Source organism: Mixophyes fleayi, chromosome 9 (genome assembly GCF_038048845.1).
Source record: "Mixophyes fleayi isolate aMixFle1 chromosome 9, aMixFle1.hap1, whole genome shotgun sequence".
Lineage (NCBI taxonomy): Eukaryota > Metazoa > Chordata > Amphibia > Anura > Limnodynastidae > Mixophyes > Mixophyes fleayi.
Window position 1 is genome coordinate 103,250,158 of NC_134410.1, and position 23,310 is coordinate 103,273,467.

General features: G+C 39.5%; 2 protein-coding genes across 6 annotated transcripts in view; both read right to left on the reverse strand.

Annotated features, from left to right (window-relative positions):
- The window catches only part of RABGAP1 (RAB GTPase activating protein 1), a 113,436-nt gene that overhangs the window by 41,721 nt on the left and 48,405 nt on the right, over positions 1 to 23,310 (reverse strand). For 4 of the 5 annotated variants that reach the window (XM_075184738.1, XM_075184739.1, XM_075184740.1 and 1 more), the window contains one exon: positions 5,720 to 5,833. In XM_075184738.1, the coding sequence (XP_075040839.1) occupies positions 5,720 to 5,833 (114 nt within the window). Of the gene's footprint in view, positions 1 to 5,719; positions 5,834 to 19,043; positions 19,128 to 23,310 lie in introns of those variants that run through there. The other variant, XM_075184743.1, reaches the window with a different exon arrangement.
- On the reverse strand, positions 15,995 to 19,127 carry GPR21 (G protein-coupled receptor 21). The gene is made up of 2 exons (XM_075184744.1): positions 19,044 to 19,127; positions 15,995 to 18,354 (listed from the first exon to the last, which is right to left on the reverse strand). The coding sequence occupies exon 2, from the start codon at positions 18,060 to 18,062 to the stop codon at positions 17,010 to 17,012; it is 1,053 nt and encodes a 350-aa protein (XP_075040845.1). The 5' UTR covers positions 18,063 to 18,354; positions 19,044 to 19,127; the 3' UTR covers positions 15,995 to 17,009.

Below are 23,310 nucleotides of genomic sequence, written 5' to 3' on the forward strand. Positions count from 1 at the left end.
TAAATGCAGAAACACCATACTGTGTATTCCAATAATGTTCAATTCTTTGCAGGTGTGTTTTGTCAAAGGGACACAGTTACATGATTTACCTTCAGATCTGTGCTCTTCAGCTGTCATAACCATCTGCTAAAAGATGGTGACTCTGTAAACTCTATAGATATCTGCCTACACTGCTGGTTGTGAGTGCATACACACTGCTGAATTTGCGCAACATCATTCCATGGTCTATAGATATTTTTAGTCCGGTCATACTTTGGTACGATAAAACATGATCGTGTGAGTATACACACTAATGCAAATATTGGACCCAACAGTCGATTAGCACTGCTGCCTCACCTCGTTTGGGTCATGGGTTCGATTCCAACCATGCCCTATCTGTGTGGCGTTTGTATGTTCTTACTGTGGTTGTGTGGGTTTCCTCCCACACTCCAAAAACACACAGGTAGGTTAATTGGCTTTTGACAAAATTGGAGCCTAGTGCACCTATGTGTGTGTGTGTTTCTATGCTTGTAGGGACATGTTTACACAACAATACTGTGAGGACCTTAGTTGTAGTGGGGACAAAAAAAAAAAAAATATGAGGTCCCCCACAAAGCTTCCCAAGGCTAATGAATGCAGGGGACGTTGCAGATTTGCTTGGCAAAAAAATCTGCCACGTCCTCATGATTCACTTTTGTCTGATCAAAAGTGTGGGTGTGTCCGATGTGAAGGAGAGTGTGTGTGTGTGTGTGTGTGTGTGTGTGTGTGTGTGCACAGCACCGCTAGAGGCATGTAAGCAGGTACGTGCAGCGTTCCCACGCTTTTTACACTCAACGGAGTGTAAAGACAGTGGCATCCGTCTGCTGCTGCAAGTGGATTGGGGAAACTGGAGCGTGACAGAGTCCACTGGAGACTCTGATTATAGCCTGGAGAGCAGTGGAGATGAGGATGCCCCATTGCCCACTAGTGGAGCAAAGAGCAGGTACCCAGAGATGTGTTCTAAGCATGACTATTCTCAACCTGCTGGCAGCTGTGTTTTAAGCACAGAGAGTCTGAAAAACCGCACAGTGTCTGTCCAAGTGCTCTCCAGAAACAGTGATGGCTCCAGGGCGCAAAACAAAAAGCAATACTGCTTGTACTGTGAGAAGTCCCTCTTAGAAATAGCCCGGCATATGGAGCATGTTCACTGCAATGAGACTGAAGTAGCCTGCCCCATGAAATTCCCCAAGCACTCGAAAGAAAGATGCAAGCAATTGGCACATCTTCGCAATAGGGACAACATTGCACACAACGCGGCATTCTGGTCCCATGCAAACTTCCAGACAAAGAGATAGATGCCGAAGGCTTCACGCACTGTGCAGCCTGCCAAGGCTTGTTTGCAAGAAAATTACTGTGGCGACACATGAAGAGATATAAGCGAAACCGAAGAAGCAACAAGCCCACACCTGACAAAAACAGAGTCCAGTGACTGTGTGCCTTTGCTCAGCCCGTTCCATCTGACATCAGTGGTGGCTTTTGGAAGCTATTGAACAACATGACCCTGGATAAAAAAATTACTCGCAGTAAAAAGTGATCATCAATCATGCAGATGGGGAAGAATCTATTTAGCAGGGTTGGGTCAGATGTTGGCAAACACGAGTACATGCATCAGAAGGTTAGATAAATGGGCAGGCTACTACTACAGGCCAGAAGAGCCACCCATTTGGAGAGAATGGAAGACTAACATCCCATCAAACTTTCTGTACGTAGTAGATGCTGTGAAGAGAGTAGCTGACTATGACAAGGAAACCAGTACCCTTAAGACGCCCTCACTGGCATTGAAGCAAGGCTTGCAAAAGATGTGGAGTGCTGAGCCATGATGGAGAGCTTCATTGCTGCGGTTGAAAATGCATGCAACTTCAGGAAAATCTATGAGGCAAGATGGAAAAAGTTTATCTCATCAGCTGCTTTGAAAACTCTTAAGGAGTAGAAGTGGGACATGTCTCAGCTCTTACCATTCACGGAAGATGTGAAAAAGACGTACTTGCACCTCGATGAGAAACAGCAAGTCTACCGCAGTGGTCTATCCACCGAACCTATGCTTAACAGCTGAGCACTGCTTGCATAAGTCACCTTGACACAGGTGATCTTGTGCAATCGAAGAAAAGGGGAAGTTTCCAAGATGCTGACGACTACCTTCTCCTCAAGAGATACCTCGGATCTCCACGAATGTGTGGTCCTAGCGCTTTCAGAGTTTGAGAGGAAGCACTTGTCACACTTCAGATGCTCCGATTGCATTCACCCGATTACCTAAGAGAGTGGGAACAAACATCCTACACTGCCTTTCACGAAGCTTCGAAAGCATGTTGCCACTCTCTCAAAAGGTCCTCAACCTAAATGACACAGAACTGGATCAGGGGGTGGACCTGGGTATGACATCAGGATGCATGTCAGTATTACTGCCTCCCAGAAGGTACCCTCCAACTCGCCAAGATCGGCAAATTGCAAATGGCTCTCGGGATTGGCAGACTGGCTGAATTTAAAGGTAAGAATTTGGACAAGATGCACATTGAGCTGGACAGCAAGTTGGAAATCTTGTGTCTAATGTATGGCTTTTGACTTGTCTATTTCTTTTCAGAACCTGTCCAGCTACAGAACGACAGGTCGGATGATGAACAAGTCCCTGTGACAGAGGGACAAGTGGTCAGGCGTTCAGTCGATACTTAAATGTCAGAAGAGAGGCAACGTAGGGACCCGGCAACAGTGGACACCAGTGCCCGGCCAAGGGTTCCACAGATCGGTTAGACAAAACTACTTTGCCTTCTCTGTATTCCGATGAGTCATAATGGACCGCTCTCCTTTCTTTCAAGTTGTAAGGAAGAAAAACCTGGGACAGAGAGGAGATCCAAGATATGAAGAAGCACATCATCATGTTTATCCAAACATGCCGGGTGCCCGGAAAGAGTGACTGCGTCACATGCCTCAGGGCTGAACAATCAGCACTGAAAGATCAGAACTGGTCAGGGATAAAAATTCTACATAAAAAAACGCATAACAGCTTTAAAAGGAGATCAAAGTTATTGAAACAATACGCAGTGGTTGACCAGAAATGTAACCTCCAGGACTATGTGTCTGTGTATGTCCTCAGATGATCAAACTAAATGAAACTGTCCCCACCATGCAGTCCACGTCAGTACTTTGAGGAAAGTCAAACTGTAAATCTCAAGTGGTAACAAACAGGTCCTCACAATGCAATAAAAAAAAAAAAAAGTTTGTGCGTTTGTACGTATGTGTGTGTGTGGAGGGGGGGGGGGGGGGGGTTAGGAAATTTAGAATGTAAGCTAGAATAGGACAGGGTCCGATATGTGAATTATATAGTAAACTAATTCACATATATTTTTGATCATTTACACAGTTTCATAAATAGAATGGTGGATTAAAAGAAGTGCAAACACTTGTTTTTGTACTCTCTTTGCAAAGCACTGTAAAAGTTTTGTCTCATCAGCAGCAGCTATTTATTGGGTAAAAGGACCAATAGAAAAAAAAAAAAGGCCTGTGTTCAGCTATTTCGCTCCAAAGTAAGATCCCAAGGTGAAGCTAGCGTGTTTTGTCCTATTTGCAGCTTTAACAAACCACCTAAACAATGGGTTTCCCAATAAAGGAATATCCCAGAAAATGCCCCAAGGCTGTGAGGTGGACCTGCAAACCCGAGGTTCTGTGCTTTCTTGTGAGAGTGAGAACCCTTACAGGAGAACCTAGGACGGAACGTAAAGAAACTTTGATTTGATTGGTGACTTTATTTCTGCTAAAGAAAAGGGTGTCCGAGTAGAAAAATTCCTAGAGATTAACAGGTCTCTTTTGGTCTCCAAACTGTGAGCTTGAGGAAAGTCCTGATTGGAACGCAGAATATGACGTTGTCTGAGAAGATATTTGGGAGACGGAATGGTGGCTTGAATTGACAGCAGACAGGGATCTGCACAAGAGTGTGCTAAATGGGAGCTATCAGAATCATGGTGATCTGCTAAAGTCTACATTTTTATGAGCAGAAGGGAACACATATGCTAGGCAGATATTCTATGTTTGTGCCAGTTTCGATTGCAATTGCTTTCCATTTACGCACTCCTTTTTGCATTTTCTGCTTTTGCCATTAAATTGATTTGTGGCACTCCCATCTTTGGTATATTTGATTAAATGTTTTTTGATTGAGCTCTCAATTGTTACAGACGATATCTTCATGGTTTACAATGTCTGCCAGGGTAATTCTGCAACTTGGAATATATTTTGCTAAAAGGTTTCTTTGACCCATTTGAAAATGTCTAAAGAGCGTTTAGAAGATGTCCACTTCTGATAGCTTGGCTGCTTAGGTACAACCAGTGACCACACTGATGCACTGCATCATGTATGTTACTTGGTTTTACTGTTAAAGGGACCTAGTTTTCGAAAATGACTGGGTGCTGCTGGATGCATGCTAGCTGCCCCTTCCCTCGGTCTGATCCCGCCTCCGGGGCACTCAGTTGTGCTGTCTGGGAGCAGTTGTCAGGAACTGGCTGCTGGAAAAAGGGACTGGGTTCTGTATCTCTAACAGGACAGGGACGGCGAGATGGAATCCAGTGGGAACTGTAGTGGTGGGGCCAGGTACTAGTGAAGTGAGACATGAAGCTCTCTGTTCCTGCACAGACACCCCTTCTCCAATACACAGACACCCCCTTCTCCAATACAGACACCTCTCCTCCCTCTTCCTACCCCGCTCGAAGACACCCCTGCTCCCTCTTCCTCCCCCTGCTCTAATACAGACACCCCCTTCACCCTTCCCCTGCTTCAATACAAGGACACCCCTTTTCCCTCCATCTGCTCTAATACACAGATACCCCATCTTCCTGTTCCAAAGCAGACATCCAGGTGCATATTTTAGCCTATATTAATAGCTAATATATATTATAATATAGTAATATTAAGGAATAAAATAAAAAAATATTATATAAAAGGACCCCGAAATAGTGAAGTAGGACCCCAAATATTTTAAATGATAGGTCCCTGGGAAACACAAAATTATGAAGTCCGTGTAATCACTAACAGCAAAGCTGTAGAATTATCCGAGTACACCTCAACTATTTTTTTGCCATTACTGAAGAAAATGCAATTAGGGTTGCTGGTTAAGGACATATCACTTCAGACCAACACCCTTGATGATATGAAATATTGATATGAAATGAGGTGTGCGCCCCACCCTCTTCAGCTCACATCTGTGTTAAGGATTACCTGCTCTGGAAGATCCAGTAGTCGTTCTACCTCCAATTTTTTTCTCTATTCACCAACAGAGAGAGGGGTTGACTGATTTTGGGCTACAAAATATTGCAGAAATGCGCTATGACACTTGGGTCACGATAATGTTACTGTATATGAAGCTTCCCAGCAGCAGGCCAGAGTGAGAGATGTGGTTTATCTACCAGATACCCTGTGCCGAGTGACTGGACAATGCTACAGACTTACATTTACAGAGGGGAATGAGGCAGGGAAGAAATAACTGCTACTACTGTCCCTAATGCTATCTATAGTGAGTATATAATGCTAGGACTTTGGATCCAGGACATACGGTAAGCCCAAGAGTTCCCCATCATGAATCTCTAAACAGTATGTAGGGCATTGTGACGGGTTACTGTGTTTTGATTAGGTTTATGGTGTGTACTACCATGGACGAAGGGTAAATACAAGTCAATCAAAGCTCAAATTACATTTCAGTGGTGAATAATGACTGAAGTACCTTGCAGATTTTGTAAAGGGAGTCCTGTCCGTCTCCACCAGTGTCTTTAAAGTAGTCATGAGCCGGAAACGTTCTGTTGATGTCACGCGTGATGGCGCTGTCCTGCGGAGATTCCTGGAGAAACAAGAGCACATCACTTTGAGACTTCAACTGGGTTGTAAGGCCAAAGTTTATTGGTCAGGTTTGTGACGGCTGCAGAGGGAGGCAAACATTTTATATTTGGATTCACAACATGTAGCCATGGTTAGCCTCTCAGTTTTCCAAAGCGTAGTACTTTTTAAGGCATGTCTTTAGCAACCTATTTGAACTAGACGAATCCATATGTAGTAAAGTATTCAAAACATAATAAAAGTGTTCCATAACCTTAAGGTATAGATAAACTGCTCTGCGTACAATCTCAAGGGGAAGGAGGGTAGAAACCTGCAAAGAAAGATGATGTTTTATATTATCTTTAGCTGTTAATGCGTAAATGTAATTTTACTTGAAAGTTGTAGAGGTGATACTGTCTGTTACAAGATGCATATTTTACTGATTCAGCACTAAACTTGTGTCATGAGACAGTAGTAATCATCAGCACCACCGTTATTACCATGGTGACAGCTAGCAATGTTTTCCACATACACAACTCTTGCTGTTACGCTGCCTCTAGAAGGATCAAAAAAAGAAAATGTAGTTGGAAAGCACAGATGTGTCTTCTCCCTAGAAAGTCATAATGAAATGGTTCGTTTTCATTATTTTATCCACTTTAAAATCAACAATATATAAAAAAAAACACCTCTAAAATAGGGAGAAACAGGTAGTAAATACATATGGGGGACACTTAATAGGATGTCATTTGTATTTATCATTCTATTACCAAACCTGTAGATAAGTGGTTTAAAATGTAAACCGTAAAATATTATTTTAACTGCAAAGTATTTATACACATCTAAAAGCACAATTGCTATTTGGTCTAACTTGGGAAGCCATTTTTAGTCGTGTATGCTAAGCTTTATGATTTAGCTGGTTAGGCAATGGGATAATATCCTGCTTTTTTTGTAAAGCAACACTATTATATTATTGCCAGTTACAGGTAAGAAATTACCAAATTATTTTGATAAAAGATATGACTCATGTTATGATATCTTCCGTTTAGAAATCAAATAAAGCAAGTCAGTGTTAATACACTTAAGGGTTAAGCGTTGTGCAGCTCTATAGACAGAGCTTAGTTAGAGATCCTATATGCTGGCTGCTCATTGTAGAAGTATTCTTTATAGTAACCAAAGAATATTTAACACAATATCTTCAGTGAGTGCTATAATGATGGCAACAGCAATTGATCTTCACTGGTAGAATTTGGATGTCAGCAACAGTCTGGAGGTCCAATCATTTGGTTTTGTCTAGTAATTTGGTTTAGTTCAGTTTGTGCCCACCTGACCACTGTATCCAACATCCAGACTAAACAATTTGCTCTTGAGAGCAGTCTGTGTTTGCATTCAATTTAGGAAATAATGTGCAATTTCACAGAAGAGTCACCAGGGCTTACCCTGTCTAAAGAGTGACCCTGATGGGTGCATGTAAGACCTAGATCAAAGGATCATGCTGACCTCTCCTGTCTGCAGCAGTGGATCCGGTGTTAGATTGGTGGCACATGACATGTCAGTTACAAGCGGTTCCGGTTTGCGCTGAATCTATTTGTGCTGGAAATAAGGGACGCATGTTTAAGCCTACCGTGGAAAAATACAATCTAACTTTTGTTCCATGACTAACAAGCGCAGCACATGAGAAGTGCTTATTAACCACTAACAGTTGACGGTAAACGTATGGCATCGCACCAAGGGCAAGACAGTAACGGTGGGCAGGATCTCAAAGTTTATTTTTTTCCCCTCTTTCCCCAAGTATACTTAAAATAAGAATTGTAAAAATATTTGTTCCCATGTGCAAAAACAAAAAAAATACATAATATATTTTTTTTTTAAATAAAAAAAATATTAAGTTTGCCTGCTCAGCTGAAAGGAAATTAAAAAAATAAAATAAATCATCATACCAGGGTATATCAAGCACCAAACTGGCCCAGTGATAAATGACTGAAATAAAAAGTTTTGTTTTTTTTGTATGACCATCTGATTACATTTTGTTACTTTATGTTGCTATATGTGCTCATTCTTTAGCCTCAGGCTTGTTGTATTGCAAAAAATAAGGATTCCTGCAGCCTGTAAATGGCAATATGCTGAAAAGTGAGAAGGATCAAATAACACCACTTCTAATTAAATCAATATTAAAGTTTAATTATACTGTAAAACTATTTTAAATAATCAAAATTACATTTTAAAGTCAAAAACTGTTCGTTTTGCACACACTTTGAGGCCATGTCAGTGTATTACTCTGAAAACTAAGATCTACAATATAACTACAGTATATAAAAATAAAAGCATTAGATACACAAGTGTCTTATTGTTTCATTAAAGAGTATGAACACTGAAAACAGAAAAATTAAATGTATCTTGTGTTTGAAACCCACATAAATTGTGTGAATTTCTGCAGTATTAAAAAGTTGTTAGATATTAAATTGACAAGACTGTGTAATTTGTTACGGAATAAAGATTAATCTGCACAGAATGCTCTTTATACATATATATGAAGTAATGATTGTTCCATCGCCTCATACGCACCATACAGTGTTACAAATCCAAGGCACAATCACTGCCAAAAGTCTCACATGAGGTTCTTTCAATTGGATTCTATCTTGAGGAAGCGATAACAACACAGAAATGATTTAAACAAAGACCATGTTTTTATAAGCTTGGCCCACAGTTTGACTGTGCCATGGGCATCAGCTAACCTCCTCCTATTTTTATACCTTTCTGTGAGAACTGGCTCCCTGGGCAATTTCTCAAGCTTAAAGGGTAGTGGGAACTGTAGGAAACCCTTCAGAGCACACACCCTGTGTAAACGCAGACTCAGAATGACAGGAAGATAGGGAGAGCAACAAACAGATCTTAAAGGAACCATGAGAAATAGTCTCCTCAATAACACACTGTGTTTCCCATAGCAAAAAACAAAACGTACGCTGAACGGAGTTTGAAAATAAATATCACAAAAGGTCCTAGTACCAAGACCCCCCCATAAACAAAAGGCACAGAAATTAAATATTCTGTTTCACAAGTACATATTAACCCTCTCATGCATAGCGCTAACCGGCACTTTGTGGGAGCTGGCTTATTATTAATGTTTTTCCTCCCATAAACAAAGACCCTGCAGAAATATACTGAATTCCAGTTCACCAATAGCAATATCTCATCACTACTGCTTAGTGGGACATTACTGGAAAAAGTATTACTACAACTATACATGCTTTGAATGCACTGAAAGCAACGATAATCGTATATCCAAGATATGCTTCATTAAAAACAGCCAACTTACATTTCAAGGTTTGACAAGCCACTATTTGCTCTGTAAACTCTTGCTTGACACTGAATGAATGCATACAGTGGTCTTAGAGATCAGAAACTTGTGATAATGGGAGACTAGCCCATAAATCAAAATGGAGCATAGTACCTAGTCACCTTTTTTAGCTATACACTCATGCATGGTCAAAGCATGTAAAGCCAAGCAAGGTTACAATAATTTCATAACACACCTAGGGCTAGATTTACTAAACTGCGGGTTTGCAAAAGTGGAATAGCAACCAATCAGATTCTAGCTGTCATTTTATAGAATGCCCTAAATAAATGACAGCTAGAGTCTGATTGGTTGCTACAGGCAACATCTCCACTTCTCCAAACACGCAGTTTAGTAAATATACCCCCTATTACTAGTTATTTCCAAGGATCATCCCACAGCTGCAAGCTTGGTGCACTCCAGAACAGTCCCCCGAGTTTCTCCAGATAGTCACATAGTAAGTCTCCTGTGCCACATTGTACAGGGTGAGTTCAGACCAGAGTGACTAGCAGCTGAACTGCATGAGTGATAAAGTGTAGATTTAGAAGGAATAATAATAATAATGTACAATATTGTTGCCTTTGCAACATATAGTATGCTTTTCTACAGGTTTCTATATCATGGACTGCAATCACACGAATGAATGGAAAATGTGCGTTAACAGATGGAAATAATCTGTACCCTCCTATGTATGGGAATGTTGACATATATTTGTTATTATACCGGCCACACAAGCTAAGAGTTTTTTGATAGTTTGGTCATTCTGGTCTGAGATTGTAGGGTGTGACACTGTACAATAAAAAAAAACAAAAAAACACACAACTGATCTGGCCAAGCAGGCTGGAAAAAACTAATCAGCTGATGAATCTCATCAGCATATGTTTGAGGTGAACTAGCCCCACTGCAGGACAGCACTGCAATCCAAATAGGCATTTATTTTAGGCTCATTTGCCCTTTTATTGAGATACACATTATACACTACAAAAGTGATCTTAATCTGTAGCATATCCTGTAAACTCTACAATGGTGTGTGCTATGTCATCTCTTCTGTATTCGAGTTTTCTATGAGAAATAACATGTTTCCTACTATAAATTATTAAGGGTATTAGAGATCCATGACCTATATAAAAGCATTGGTACCTTCAAACGGTTTCAGAACTCTACTATGTATTCTTAAAATCTATAGTAGAGTGTATTATTCCATATATTTTCATACAAATATATGCATAACCAAGATTAATACCCAGAAAGTGTGCTGTATGTTGTGGCCCTAGATAGCATTAAAGGTTTGTTTTAGCAGAATTCTACTACTGATCAAATCAACTCAATTGCTTTACAACAACATGACGTATCATGATGTTAGCATTATAATCCGCCAAAAGAATTCTAGACCGTTACTAATATAAGTAACTGTTCATATATTATTCCCTAAAGGAGAACAATACAAAACACTTGGACATCCTTAATGCTAATACAATGTGTAAGTCTGGTAAACACCACCCAAATTAATGCTGTCACTCCATTCAGTAGCCCTACCCCTTCGGTCTGGCACAAAACAAAAATAAAACTGCCTAGTGCATTAGAGCTTTGTCCAAAATAGTTACACTTCCAGGTTTTGTCCTCAATTCAGACAATTCTATTTATCGTCTCATCTCCATATGTAACAAACGGACAATTAACTTACACACCGATTGTTATGAATTCCTATAGAATTCTATTTTTTTTTTTAAGCACAAGTCTCGTTGGAAGTGGTCAGTGTCTCCAGTCAGAAGCAACGTGCTGGTATACAGAACAGATGTGTTTATCCATACAGTGTTATAGTTTATTTCTAAAAATAAAAGTCCCCTGTGAAACTGGCTTCCTCAGACATTTCTTCCCTTTTAAGGCTGATGTTGCCCCACAGGCAAGTTTCTGGAGTGTTCTTTGGCAATAGTATAAAAATCACGTATAAAAAAAGCAGATAAAAACAGTGTGGTCAACATTTTCACTGCATTATGGAATGTTAATTAGATATGAAAATAGTTAGCATTCTGGGGAAAGACATTGCTCCTGACCTATCATTTCTACAAAGGACATATAACCCAGAAGGTTACCAGTTTTGTCTTCATGATGAGCACATTTTGACTTCAGTCTAATTTATTAAGGACGCGGAATGATGTACGAACATTTTTTGAAGCGTGTTATCGGTTAAGAAAATAAATCTCATTTCTAATGACTCACTCAGTATAATAAAAGCTAAACTTTCATTGGGTGATATAGTCTTTTGCAACACAGAAATATATCCTAACCCTAAACATTTATGTGCACACCTAACACTGGCAACGCCTCTGACGACATCACGACACCCTTCAATGACAGCAGATCCATTAGATTAATACACTGGGTACACTCTACAATCCACACCATAAACTATTCCTTTTCGCTTTACATGCAAATTAGTCTAAACCTTAACTAACCTATATGTATATAAAGTTTTAAACAATCATAAAAAAATTTCAAGCTAGCATCTCTTTCAATTAAGCTTTGTGTACAGTGACTTCAGCTTTTCACAACTTCTACAACTTATTTTTGTTACTTAGCATTAGGAAGCTTTAACAAGTTAACAACAACTAAAAAACTAAAAAGGTAAACCGACCATTACTGATACTACCTTCAGCACCATCTATAACCCCCTACAGCGCATCTGTTCAGCACAAAAACAACACATACAAATTTGCTTAGGCAACACAACAATCATCAGGCAAAAATGTGTGAAACCACAGACAGGTTAAAGTATTTACATGCCTAGTATGTATAGTACTCTCCATAAGACAGGCTATCTATTATAGTTAAAATAGATCACAAGCCTTTTGTACTGTTCTAGAGGATGGCACGGTATGCTGGGATTTGTAGTTTAACAAAAGCACAAAACGGCTCTCTTGATACAAATGCAATCAAAGCAGAAAGCAAAGCTGTATCAAAATCCAGTGCAAGAAAAATAAAAAATGATGATATGGCTACAGCCTAGCGTGCAAACTTCTCAAGCTCATGGCTTCCGGACAGACCAGAATAGTTTTTTCCTCTCCCGACAGCGGTCATCATACTCTGGACTTAAAAGTTTTGAGTTGAGTAACAATCAATGTTAAACATTTTCTTCATTGTAAATTAAAAACAAATTTCATGTATGAGCTTATATCGTATAAAGACATGTTTAAAGGAACGACTTTATTCTGACTCTTGAATGAAGCCCTTAGCAGAACATATGGAAAGTGCATATGCGCTTTGATTTGGTGTTCAGGCGTTTAACAGAACTGTTCAATTCCAAGAAGATCGGCTGAATGCATGAAAAGAACTTGTGTCCAGATCAGTTACCAGAGATCAGACAGCACTTGTCACACTATGATCCATGGAAGGAGTCATTTTCATGTAAACACATGCTGTTGCAAAGCACGCATCTGCATGTAAAATAAGACCCATCCTATTCTGTGTCTCCATACTCATTTGAGCTCATATTTGCGTCTCTGAGTTTGAGTTGCTGCTTTTTTTTTTTTTTTTGGACACTGCTGCTACATGTCAGTGCATTAAAAGTACATCACTACACTTGAATTTATTCATTTCTATGGGACCGCATTGTGTACATACCCACTAGAATTCAACAAGAGCATTTACGCTAGTTTTTTTTTTTTTGCTCTTTTTTCCACCCCACATTAAGGTCAATTGCACATTCATTTCAATGGTTCATTGATATGAATGGGCCACTGACACAAATGGACCTCTACAGCCAATTACTAATGTCCCCCCTCACACACCAATATAGATTCAACTAACCTCTAATAATGTGTGATCAAAGAAAGGAGTCCCTTGGACTCACCTCACATCACATCACCAACCAGGCTAGAGTGGGAAATAGTTATGATTGGCTGAGCAGCTGAAACTCCTGGGCAATTTCAGTGCAAAGTCATTATATGGTAGGACTCCAAGAGAGCAGATTGCGGAATCTCTAATCATTTTTTTCTTTACTTTTTTTTTGCTTGAGGGGGTTCACATGGATTGCAACCAAATAAGACTTCCGTGTGCACTACAATTTAAGTAATCAATTCCACCATTCTTCTTTCTTTAAATAACAATTACCTTTATAAAGCATGCATCCGATAATGATTTGTAAGAGGATAGCTAAGAAAAATTATTAGCTTTAAAATCTCTCTGGAGGGTGAGAGAGGGACCATTATGGCTGCCAGACACAGACAGACTTAAAATCTCTCTGTATGTCATGGGATGGCAGGGGAGAGAATGAGGATGTCACAGTGGAGACAGAGCCCAGATGGGCGTTCCAAACTCTCACTGCATCATGTGTCACGTGACTGTGGTTGGCATGGTAGAATTATCATTAATAGCAGTCGGGAAAAGGGAAATTGTAAATGTCAAAAAAAAATCATGAGTAGCTTTAAGAGGACTTACTGTATATCACAATTTTCTGAGTGTTATTCTGCTACGTTTTCTATACATACATAATTACTAACTTGTTCTGTGTTACTTGTCAGTGCACTTGTGCAATTCACACTTCTATTTGTACCACGACTTATTATGCTTAATTGGTACTCAAGTATTTGCTTAGGATAGGTAATGCTCAAAGAGATTTTAAAATATCTGATACCAAACCAATATCTGGTAGTGATGTACATAAGATTATAAATGAAGTGACACATTCCTGACATGGTATGGGGATATTTACAAAATAATCTTCTGAAAGGTACAATGTATATTTTCAAATTTGATCAAAAGGTACTTTAAGATCAAGGTACCATTGGAAAAAAAAAAAAACCATCGTTTTCTTTGGTTGTGCAGCCTGGGTTGGACAATAGTGAAGACCATGCAGAGTCTGCTCTGACTAACATTTCTCTGGTTAAAAAAAAACAATAAACAAAGAAAGTGAAAAAAGGAGGTAAAACATGCTGAAATAAACAAAAACTGAACCCATAAATAGCTTCAGGACCAATAACGGTGACTAACTCCATATAAAGTCCAAAGAAGTTGTTGTACAGCATGAAAAAAAACCAAAACAAAACAGTACTTGATTGACTTTATGTATAGCACCCATATATCAATATGCTATTTAAGGAAACCTTATTCACCAAAAAAACAAAAAGAATATAAAATTAGAATGAGTAGCACAGGGAATTAAAAAGCTATTCCCAGTATAACAATGCTTCATAAAATAACTGAACTGGTTACTGATATATAAATCATCTCTGGTCATTAAAGAGTTAAAGTGAAGTACAACTAATTTTGGACACAACCTTATTGCGCTGTTTTCATGAGAAAAACGGAGGGTCTCCATTCCTAGGTAGTGAACCGTGCCAAAGTTATTACATACTTTATTCCACTTATGCATTGCGTTATTGATGTGCATGCAAGAGAGTCTCATGGGCAAAATAAATATCATCATGTCTGTATAAAATACAGTTCTCAGACAACCACCGCAATAAATTGAGGAGAAACAGAAAGTTTGACAGGGTGTTTCCCATTCACAGAGTGTCAAACCTTTTACCAACCGTTCATTTACACATCTATTCAAAACGTATAAACTGTAGTTATTGTACACATGCCTACGGTAACACTGCTTGGGGGCAAAATAAAAATTGGTTTCTGTTAATTCTTATTTTTTTTTGTTTTAAACCAGTGTGCAATGACTGCCCTACAGCGAAAACTGGAGGACGGAATGTTTTTCAGGATTGCAACAGTATTAAGGGTGCACAATTATAATTTAGAGTGTACTCATTCACAGTGGACAATGGGTAGGTACGAACTGGTGTTTTAAATTCACCAGCAGTGAACGATGCTGCGTTCAGCTTAGGTTAAAATGTCTTGAATGCTCGTGAAAACAGTGTGCACTTACATTACTCATGAAACGCTGAACAAATGCTGGACAGACCAGAATTTGGTGCATACAGGATTCATCAAGCATTTGTTCAAACTAAAGTGAGCACTGTTATAAGACGGAATTCAATTCCCTGCATTGTTCTTTACACAATTACCGTTCGTACGGTAATTTCACCGCAGATTTCTGCTCGCAACTCATGGAACTGCGAGCAAAAATCAGCGTTGAAATTGGCGTACTTACCGCAGTAATGGTAATAAGGCGCAGCAACTACCATACTAACAGTAATAGTATGCACCTCGCCTTGTTCTTTAGAACAATGCGGGGAATTGAATTCACCCCTTAGAGTCTATAAAAGTGAACAAATGTGCATTATTCTTCCATGCACTCAAAATTATGCTCATGACTACTTACCTTAAAGCAGTACACATGCTAAACAAAGCCATGACTGTATTATGAATATGGCCTTTAAAGAGACTGAACCCCTATGTGTCTGTTTGTTTTTTAAATTAACATACAAAACCCTCCCTTACCTCTGGCTAACAGACTGACAAATGTCCATTGCCCCAACAGATCCGCAACACCTAAATGGATGGCCATAAAAGCAGGTGCCCCACTAGTGCCCGGAGGACACAAACTTACTAGTACTGATCCACCATCATTCCACTACTCAGGCAATCGAGAGTATGACCAAAAAATATATAGTGCAGAACAAATGTTTTAATTTTGGCATTTCTTACATATAAACTCCTTTTTAAAAGTGATATTCTGAGGAGATGGATAGATGTCAAACATCTTTATGCACTTTTAGGATTACATGGGAAAAAGAAGCAAGTTTGTAACAGTAGATCTTTCCACAATAACCTAAAGACTTTTAGGACACTGGCTTTCGATAAGAAACATTGCAAACTCTGGTCCTAACAATGAGGGCTGGACGTACAGCTGACATTTTGCTCTGGATTGTTGCAAAAACAAAAAAATGCAATGAAAGCTTCAGAGAATATTTCTATGTTTTCATTTGAATAATGTACAGATTTCAATCCAAACAGAACATTCACTTAGCATGGGACATCACAACTTTAACAGGTTGTCTGCCAGAAGAGCTTGCAAGGCAAATATTTCATATGAAGCTTAATTGTAGGCTTAGGCAGCTTGTGATCACCCAGCATTTGCTGTACTGCAACTCCCACCATGCTGTGTAAGGCAATAGTCTGGGAAGGGAGGGCAACGGCTGAGGAGTCACAGGTTGTGTCAGCCTCTTTTAGAAAACATTACATTTCACTGCCCTAATATACAACTATTACAAAGACTAAGCAAAATATCCTTAAATAACAAAAATTCCAGTGGTCAACAGTTTTTTTTAAATATTTTCAATAATATATATTTCTTCCACTTAGAAAAATATTGCATTAAATTCAGTTGGAACTATACATGTAACAAAATAAACGGACAGGATAGGTCTCACAGATGAACTTCTAAAGACGATAGGGATAGTTGTTTGTGTAAAGAGCATCCATGGCTCTAACAAGTTTAATTTCATGTTACAGAAAGCATAATCCATTATGCGAACAGATATTTCCAGCTTGAGTGGAAATCCAAATATTTGGCTCCTTAAGTGACATTGTTTAGAGACATTAGAAAAAGAGTACACAGACCACACGCAGGTAACGTTTTAGCTCGCAGGAGACATATCCAAAAGCAGCAATATATCTCAGTTGCAGTTTCTGGGGCACTAAACCAGATTATTATTAGATCCCTCGAGTACGATGTTATGGGATACTCTGATACAGTGGAAGCATGTCCGATAACCACAAACTACAACAGCCACAAGCTCCAGTAACATAATTATACAACATTTTGCAGCTACACGTTAGGTCCACAATGGAACTGAAGCATTAGATATATTCTTGTATCACAGATGCTGCTCCAATGCTCCTTTAATAGAGCAATCCCAAATTTGTAGCAAAGTTGTTCATTTTATCCAGTCTCTTTGGATCACATGGATTTCAATATTTAGGGGTTGCAGTCATCTGTGGGTCTCTTATGGGCTGTGCCTGGTACATCATGACTTTCCCTTTGTCTGGAACAAGAAGCACAAACGGCACCGGAAAGGCGCTTTAAACCCTTCTGAAAAACACTGTTGGACATGCTGTAGATGACACAGTTGCAGAAACTGTTGCTGATGGCTAACCAGGTTGTGAGAAACGAAGCAGTCTGGTTTGAGTAGACTTTGGAACTCTCCAGGAGGAAGTAGATAATATAGGGCAACCAAAGAATGTAGAACACACTGGTAATGCGAAAGAGAACAGTTGCATAGCGCTTCTCTGGACTAGGTTGTCCCTGGGCAGGCTCACTGTCCGTGGAGCTGAATCGCACGCGCCTTTCATTGATCTCCTTGGTGTGCTGCTGGCAGATGCGGAAAATGTTGAAGTATGTGAAACAAACAGTGGTAGCCGCTGGGGCATAGAGCATTACTACAATAAAAGAAGTGAAGTAGGGACTGGTATGCCATGAATCTGCACATGACCGAAAGACATCTCCATGGTATCCTGGCTTTCCCCAGCCTAAAAACGAAGGTAAGAATATAGCACATGAATATATCCAGAGCAACAGGATGCAGAAGCGTAGACGGCATGCCGTGACTAAAGTATTATATGTGAGCGGTTTGGTTATTGCTATGTATCGGTCGATGCTGATACAGGCCAATGACGTCATGGAAACGCTCTTCAGAACAGACACTACATAGCCAAACATCTTGCACACAATGTGCTCTGGAAGTAGGACAGTGTGGTGCAACAAAGAGAAAGAAGGTACCAAGCAGCTAACTCCAACTAGAAGGTCAGCATAGGCCATTGTCTGAATAAAGTAACTAGTGGTATGGTGGTTGAGCAGGGGAGCACAATGGAAGACAAAAATAACTATCAAATTTCCCGAGATGATTAAAACAGTCAGAAAGATGATGATTCCCACTTCTAGGAGGCAAACTGATATGGCATCATGAGATCCCATGCCCAAAAGACAGAATAGACTGCTGCTGCTGTTAATTCCGTCAAAGGAAGAGTTCATTTTAGATCTGCAAAGATACCAGAATCATGCCTGCATCTCTAGCGTCCTCCTTCAAACCCAGGGTTTCTCTTGCTATAACTCCAGCTGTGCTGTGTCTGCAATGTGGACTTCAGTAAACAACAACGTGGTGCCAATCTCCTGCCATGTTCGAAAAAGAGGAGAAAAGGCTCTGGAAAGGAGCTTAGGACAAAAAGGTGCTGTCATCAGGAAGCTGGGGTCATGTGGGTTCTCTGTCCTCTATCCGAGGCAATCCCACTCCATCATTACACTTCCGTACTAGACATCAGAGCAGCTGAGAGGAGAGAATGTGACAACGTTTGTACAGTATCCATCCGATAACTGCATCCTTACACTTTTACAGTTGCTGCATCCCTGTGCTTCCACAGTTAAACCTCAAACTCCGTAACTAATAGCCCTACCAAATAGCTCATAAATACAAAATCGGTGACCTTTCATGTTACAATTTAGACAATGCAGCCACACACAATCTACCAAAAGCATTAGCAGCCCAAATTCACATTTAGTGCAGTTCTGCAGTGTCTTTGTTGCTAACAGAAGCTCTGCTACAAATAGCTTTGTGTAAGGCGAACAGACAGTCAGTTAACTGAAAACATGCAGTCTGCGTTCTCCCGGTGACATCTAACAGCCCTGCACACTCCATCTGCAGCTCTGCGCTGTTATCTACTGCAGTCCTGTTCTAGGACACAGAAGAAAGGGCACCTGATCCTATATGCACATGCCACCAGTAATAACAATGCATTATAACTCAGAACATCGCACAGACAGCAATCCCATCTAATATCCATCTATGCTGCATTCATTTGCATTCATTGCGATCGTAATTAGCTTACACCACCTGCAAACCAGTCTGTTAAATTTAAATTAGTCAATTGTAATACTACCACCTTCTAATCACTTTTATACTGCAATAAAATAAAAATAAAATAAAGAGACTTCAAATGGTCTCTAAGATTAATTTACCCGAGTATATACTTGAGTCACAGGGTCTGTAGGAGTCCCGCAGAAGGACTGCAGCTCACTTTGCTGCAGAATGGAGAAAATGCCTTTGTGAGTATGGTCCTCTGCAAACCCTCCTCTCCTCCTCCCTCTCCTGCACTGCCAAGATCAGCAAGGATCCCAGACTGCACTACAGCACCCAGACACAGGGACTGTAGGCTCAGAGTAAAGCACATTCAGTGTGTTTTCAGTGCACATCTTCAATATTGCAACCAAAGATGAAGAAAGAAATCAGAGCACCGTAATCTAACAAGACATGTTCTACTTCAAGCCTAACATCAGCTTTAAAGGGTCAGAACACACAAATAATGGCTGCAGGAGCCCAAGTAAATATGATATCTATAACAATCTGGGATGCTTTTAACTGTGGCCACAATGTTTTCAAACTTAAAAACAAGACATACAATTTGAACACATAAGACGGACAAGTGATTTGTAAGAAGCTACATAAATTATTTTATATATTAATTGCAGTGAAGCAATATAATTTAATTTCCTAATATGATTTACAACAAACATTAAAATGCTATTAATATTTTTACCAGGCCAAAAATACTCAGATTGCTGCTATTTTTGTAACTAATTTCCATACATCAAACCAGAAGTTCTTATGCTAGGCTCGAAGCCACAACACTCCATGAACCTGCACCACACTGTTCCTAAAGATTTAAATTAATAATGACATGTCTAGTATAGAGAGCAGAACATTATTACAAGTAAAAGCAACAGACTGCCTTTTAGGAGACAGATGTAGCATGAAGTCGCAATGTTTTTTCTAAACGACTTTTGAAGTGACCAAGTGCTACAGAGTCTATAAAACTCTGCTGTTCTCATTGTTCTCTTTAATATTTGCTGAAGACTGTATAGGTCATGTTTTAATGTATACCTGTAATGCGGCAGTGAAAACCTGCACATTACTAACAACCAGCACACATAAATTGGTATTGTATTACAAAACATCAGTGGTAATTTACGCTTACCTCTGTCCATTTCTGCACTTCCCTCTATCTCAGGCTGGATCAGTTTTATGTAGAATGCAAAAGGGCTATTAGCGGCTAGAGACAAATAATGCAAACTGATAGCCGGGAGGTCTATTCATGTCATTCAATTACACTACACACTTGGTGCTAACAGGCGATCCAACAGCAGCCTGATAACAGATTGGTGTGACGTGCCTTGTACTAACACTGCTTCACATGCTTTAGCAGCGGAAACAACTTGCAGAATCTCCCCATATACTGACTATACAATAAGAATGGAAATGCAGAGGTAGCAAACCATGATGACCCAGCAGTTATGTCTCCCATAAAGTTAATAATAGTTATACAATTTCCTTCCTGAAGTGTTGTGGGAAAATCTATGCGATCTGCCAGCGAGACTGTACATAAAGCCTTATGTTGTATTTACAGTGATGGTTCATGGTCTCTGTGTGTGCATGTTAGGGGATTTAGACTGTAAGCTCCAATGGGGCAGGGACTGATGTGAGCGAGTTCTCTGTACAGCTCTGCGGAATTAGTGGCACTAAATAGATGATGATGACTTAAGTGGATGATGGACCACTTCAAATGTTTGCCAAAAACCAGCAATACTGAAAATGTACAGTAAAGAAGAAAAACAAAACAAATGAAGTTTATGAAATATCTTTTCTGGTCACTTTAAATTTGACCCATCATTCTCACATGAAGTCCTTTTGTTTATTCAGCACAGCATACATGTATTTTTCCCCAATATGGACAGTGCTTAAGAACAGAATGGGAAGAAAAGTGTAATTACATCTGCATTCCTCTCCCAAAATCATAGCATCAAGATCTAGCATTGTTTTTAAGCTGCCAAAGTGCTTAGTCAATTTCTCTTCTAGCTCATGTATCGGACCACACAGAATGATCTTTTAATGATTTAAATATGTCACCCACTTGATTCAGTTTCAGAAACCAAGTTTGTTTCATTGTTTTTATGCTTCTCTCCTGAAATTTAATAAATCACTCAGATGTTTGCTTCTGTGGGAATACAGATATGGGTCTGCACTGTATAGTATCCAAAAGAATAGACACACACAAAATGGCACAATACATTGAAACATCAATGTTTAAAATTATTAATCACTTCATCATGGCCCCCAATGGATTTTAATGTTGATCTAAATGTGAAATCTGAACAAATGTTATAATAAAAAGGGAAAAGGGGAGTCAAAAGAAAGTTACAATAATAAAAAGAACATATACTTAAGAGAAGAGTGAAATGAAAAGAAAAATAATTAAATGGAGTAAAGAAGACAATTTATAGCTATATAATTTGTACTATGCGATACTTTAAAATAATTGACAAGTGAAATCTTAAAACCATTGTACTTTACTGAAAGACATGTCATTTAAACAGATAAAAAAAACGGTTCACACACTATGTCAAACTATTAAAATATATTAAATTGTATATTCTCTTGTTAACAATCCAAGGTCTAGCAATTGTTTTTGGTTTTTAATTTAGGTCCAAATTACAGTATCTCCAATGGTCTGCATAAAACAAATGCACAATAGTTTCACTGTCAAATACATGGAATGGGAAAGGCACGGCTTAAAAAATTGGTTTGCAAGAGGGAAAGTAAAATGTTCCCACAGACTTTGCAGTCAACTACTGCAATTATATTAGGAGTTTTCTCCTCGTTTTTATCTTTCACTGCAGATATAGGACATGGTTTCCCTATACATTTGTAACAGGTTTGTGCTGATCTTTAACACTATAAAAACAGTTTATCTATATATAAAAATTGTCAATTATCTGTGTGGAGTTTGTATGTTCTCCCCGTATTTGCGTGGGTTTCCTCCGGGTGCTCCGGTTTCCTCTCACACTCCAAAAACATACTAGTAGGTTAAATGGCTGCTATTAAATTGCCCATAGTGTGTGTGTGTGTGTGTGTCATAATCATCATCTATTTATATAGCGCCACTGATTAGGCAGCGCTGTACAGAGAACTCATTCATATCAGTCCCTGCCCTATTGGAGCTTACAGTCTAAATTTCCTAATATAGCCACACACACACACACACACACAGACAGAGAGGCAGACAGACAGAGAGGCAGACAGACAGACAGGGAGAGACTAGGGTCAATTTTTTGATAGCAGCCAATTAACATACCAGTATATTTTTGGAGTGTGGGAGGAAACCGGAGCACCCGGAGGAAACGCACGCAAACACGGGGAGAACATACAAACTCCACACAGATAAGGCCATGGTTGGGAATTGAACTCATGACCCCAGTGCTGTGAGGCAGAAGTGCTAACCACTAGGCCACTGCGCTGTGTGTGTGTGTGTGTGTGTGTGTGTGTGTGTGTGTGTGTGTGTGTGTGTGTGTGTGTGTGTGTGTGTGTGTGTTAGGGAATTTAGATTGTAAGCTCCAATGGGGCAGGGACTGATGTGAATGAGTTCTCTGTACAGCGCTGCAGAATTAGTAGTGCTATATAGATGATGATGATCCAATGATAAAAATGGATAGAGAAAAAAGAGTAAGAGAAAAGTGTGACATTGTACAAGAACACAGTGAAGGAATAACGGCTTCACCAAAACCCAGCCCAGGTCAACTGACAAAACGTCATTACTTTATAGTATTATATAGATGGTACAGGCAGGGGACACTTGTTGTAGGACTGGCTGTAGCATGGAACGCACAGTGCTGGGGATCTGGGGAAGTCTAGACAAGCACATTTTCATGAGAATCCTGGCATTAATCATCCAGGACCTTATGTCTAATGTTCTTCCACAGCAGGTGGCATGCTCTTTACTGTTGGCCTCTGAACTTCATCCACTCTGGAAGCTCAGGCACATCTAGTCCCCAATGCCTTAGCCGACTCAAGTGGGCTATGTGGAGCCAACTACACATGCTCAGATGCCAAGAAATTAGAAATCTAAACACATGAAAACGGAAATATGGAAGGCTTTAACAGGCCACACCATGCCCCAAGCTGGTAGACCAAGTATCATAGCCCGAATAGAACATATACTGGATGAAAAGAAAATAGCCTGCTTACGGGAAAGGGTAATAGGTTTTTAAACATGGATAATTAATGAAATACCAAAACTGTTCATATATAGAACAATGTACCCTGTCTTTCTACTGTAGCTGTATTACAAAGTAAAGTTTAAGTATTTAAAAGTGTATTTATTCCCTCCCACCAAATAATATAGAACTTTTTTTTATATTTTATAAATCTAGGACATAAAGAACAAGTATATAC

Excerpts from the sequence above, each read along its gene's own strand:
- GPR21 (XM_075184744.1), bottom strand. The coding sequence starts at position 18,062 with ATGAACTCTTCCTTTGACGGAATTAACAGCAGCAGCAGTCTATTCTGT.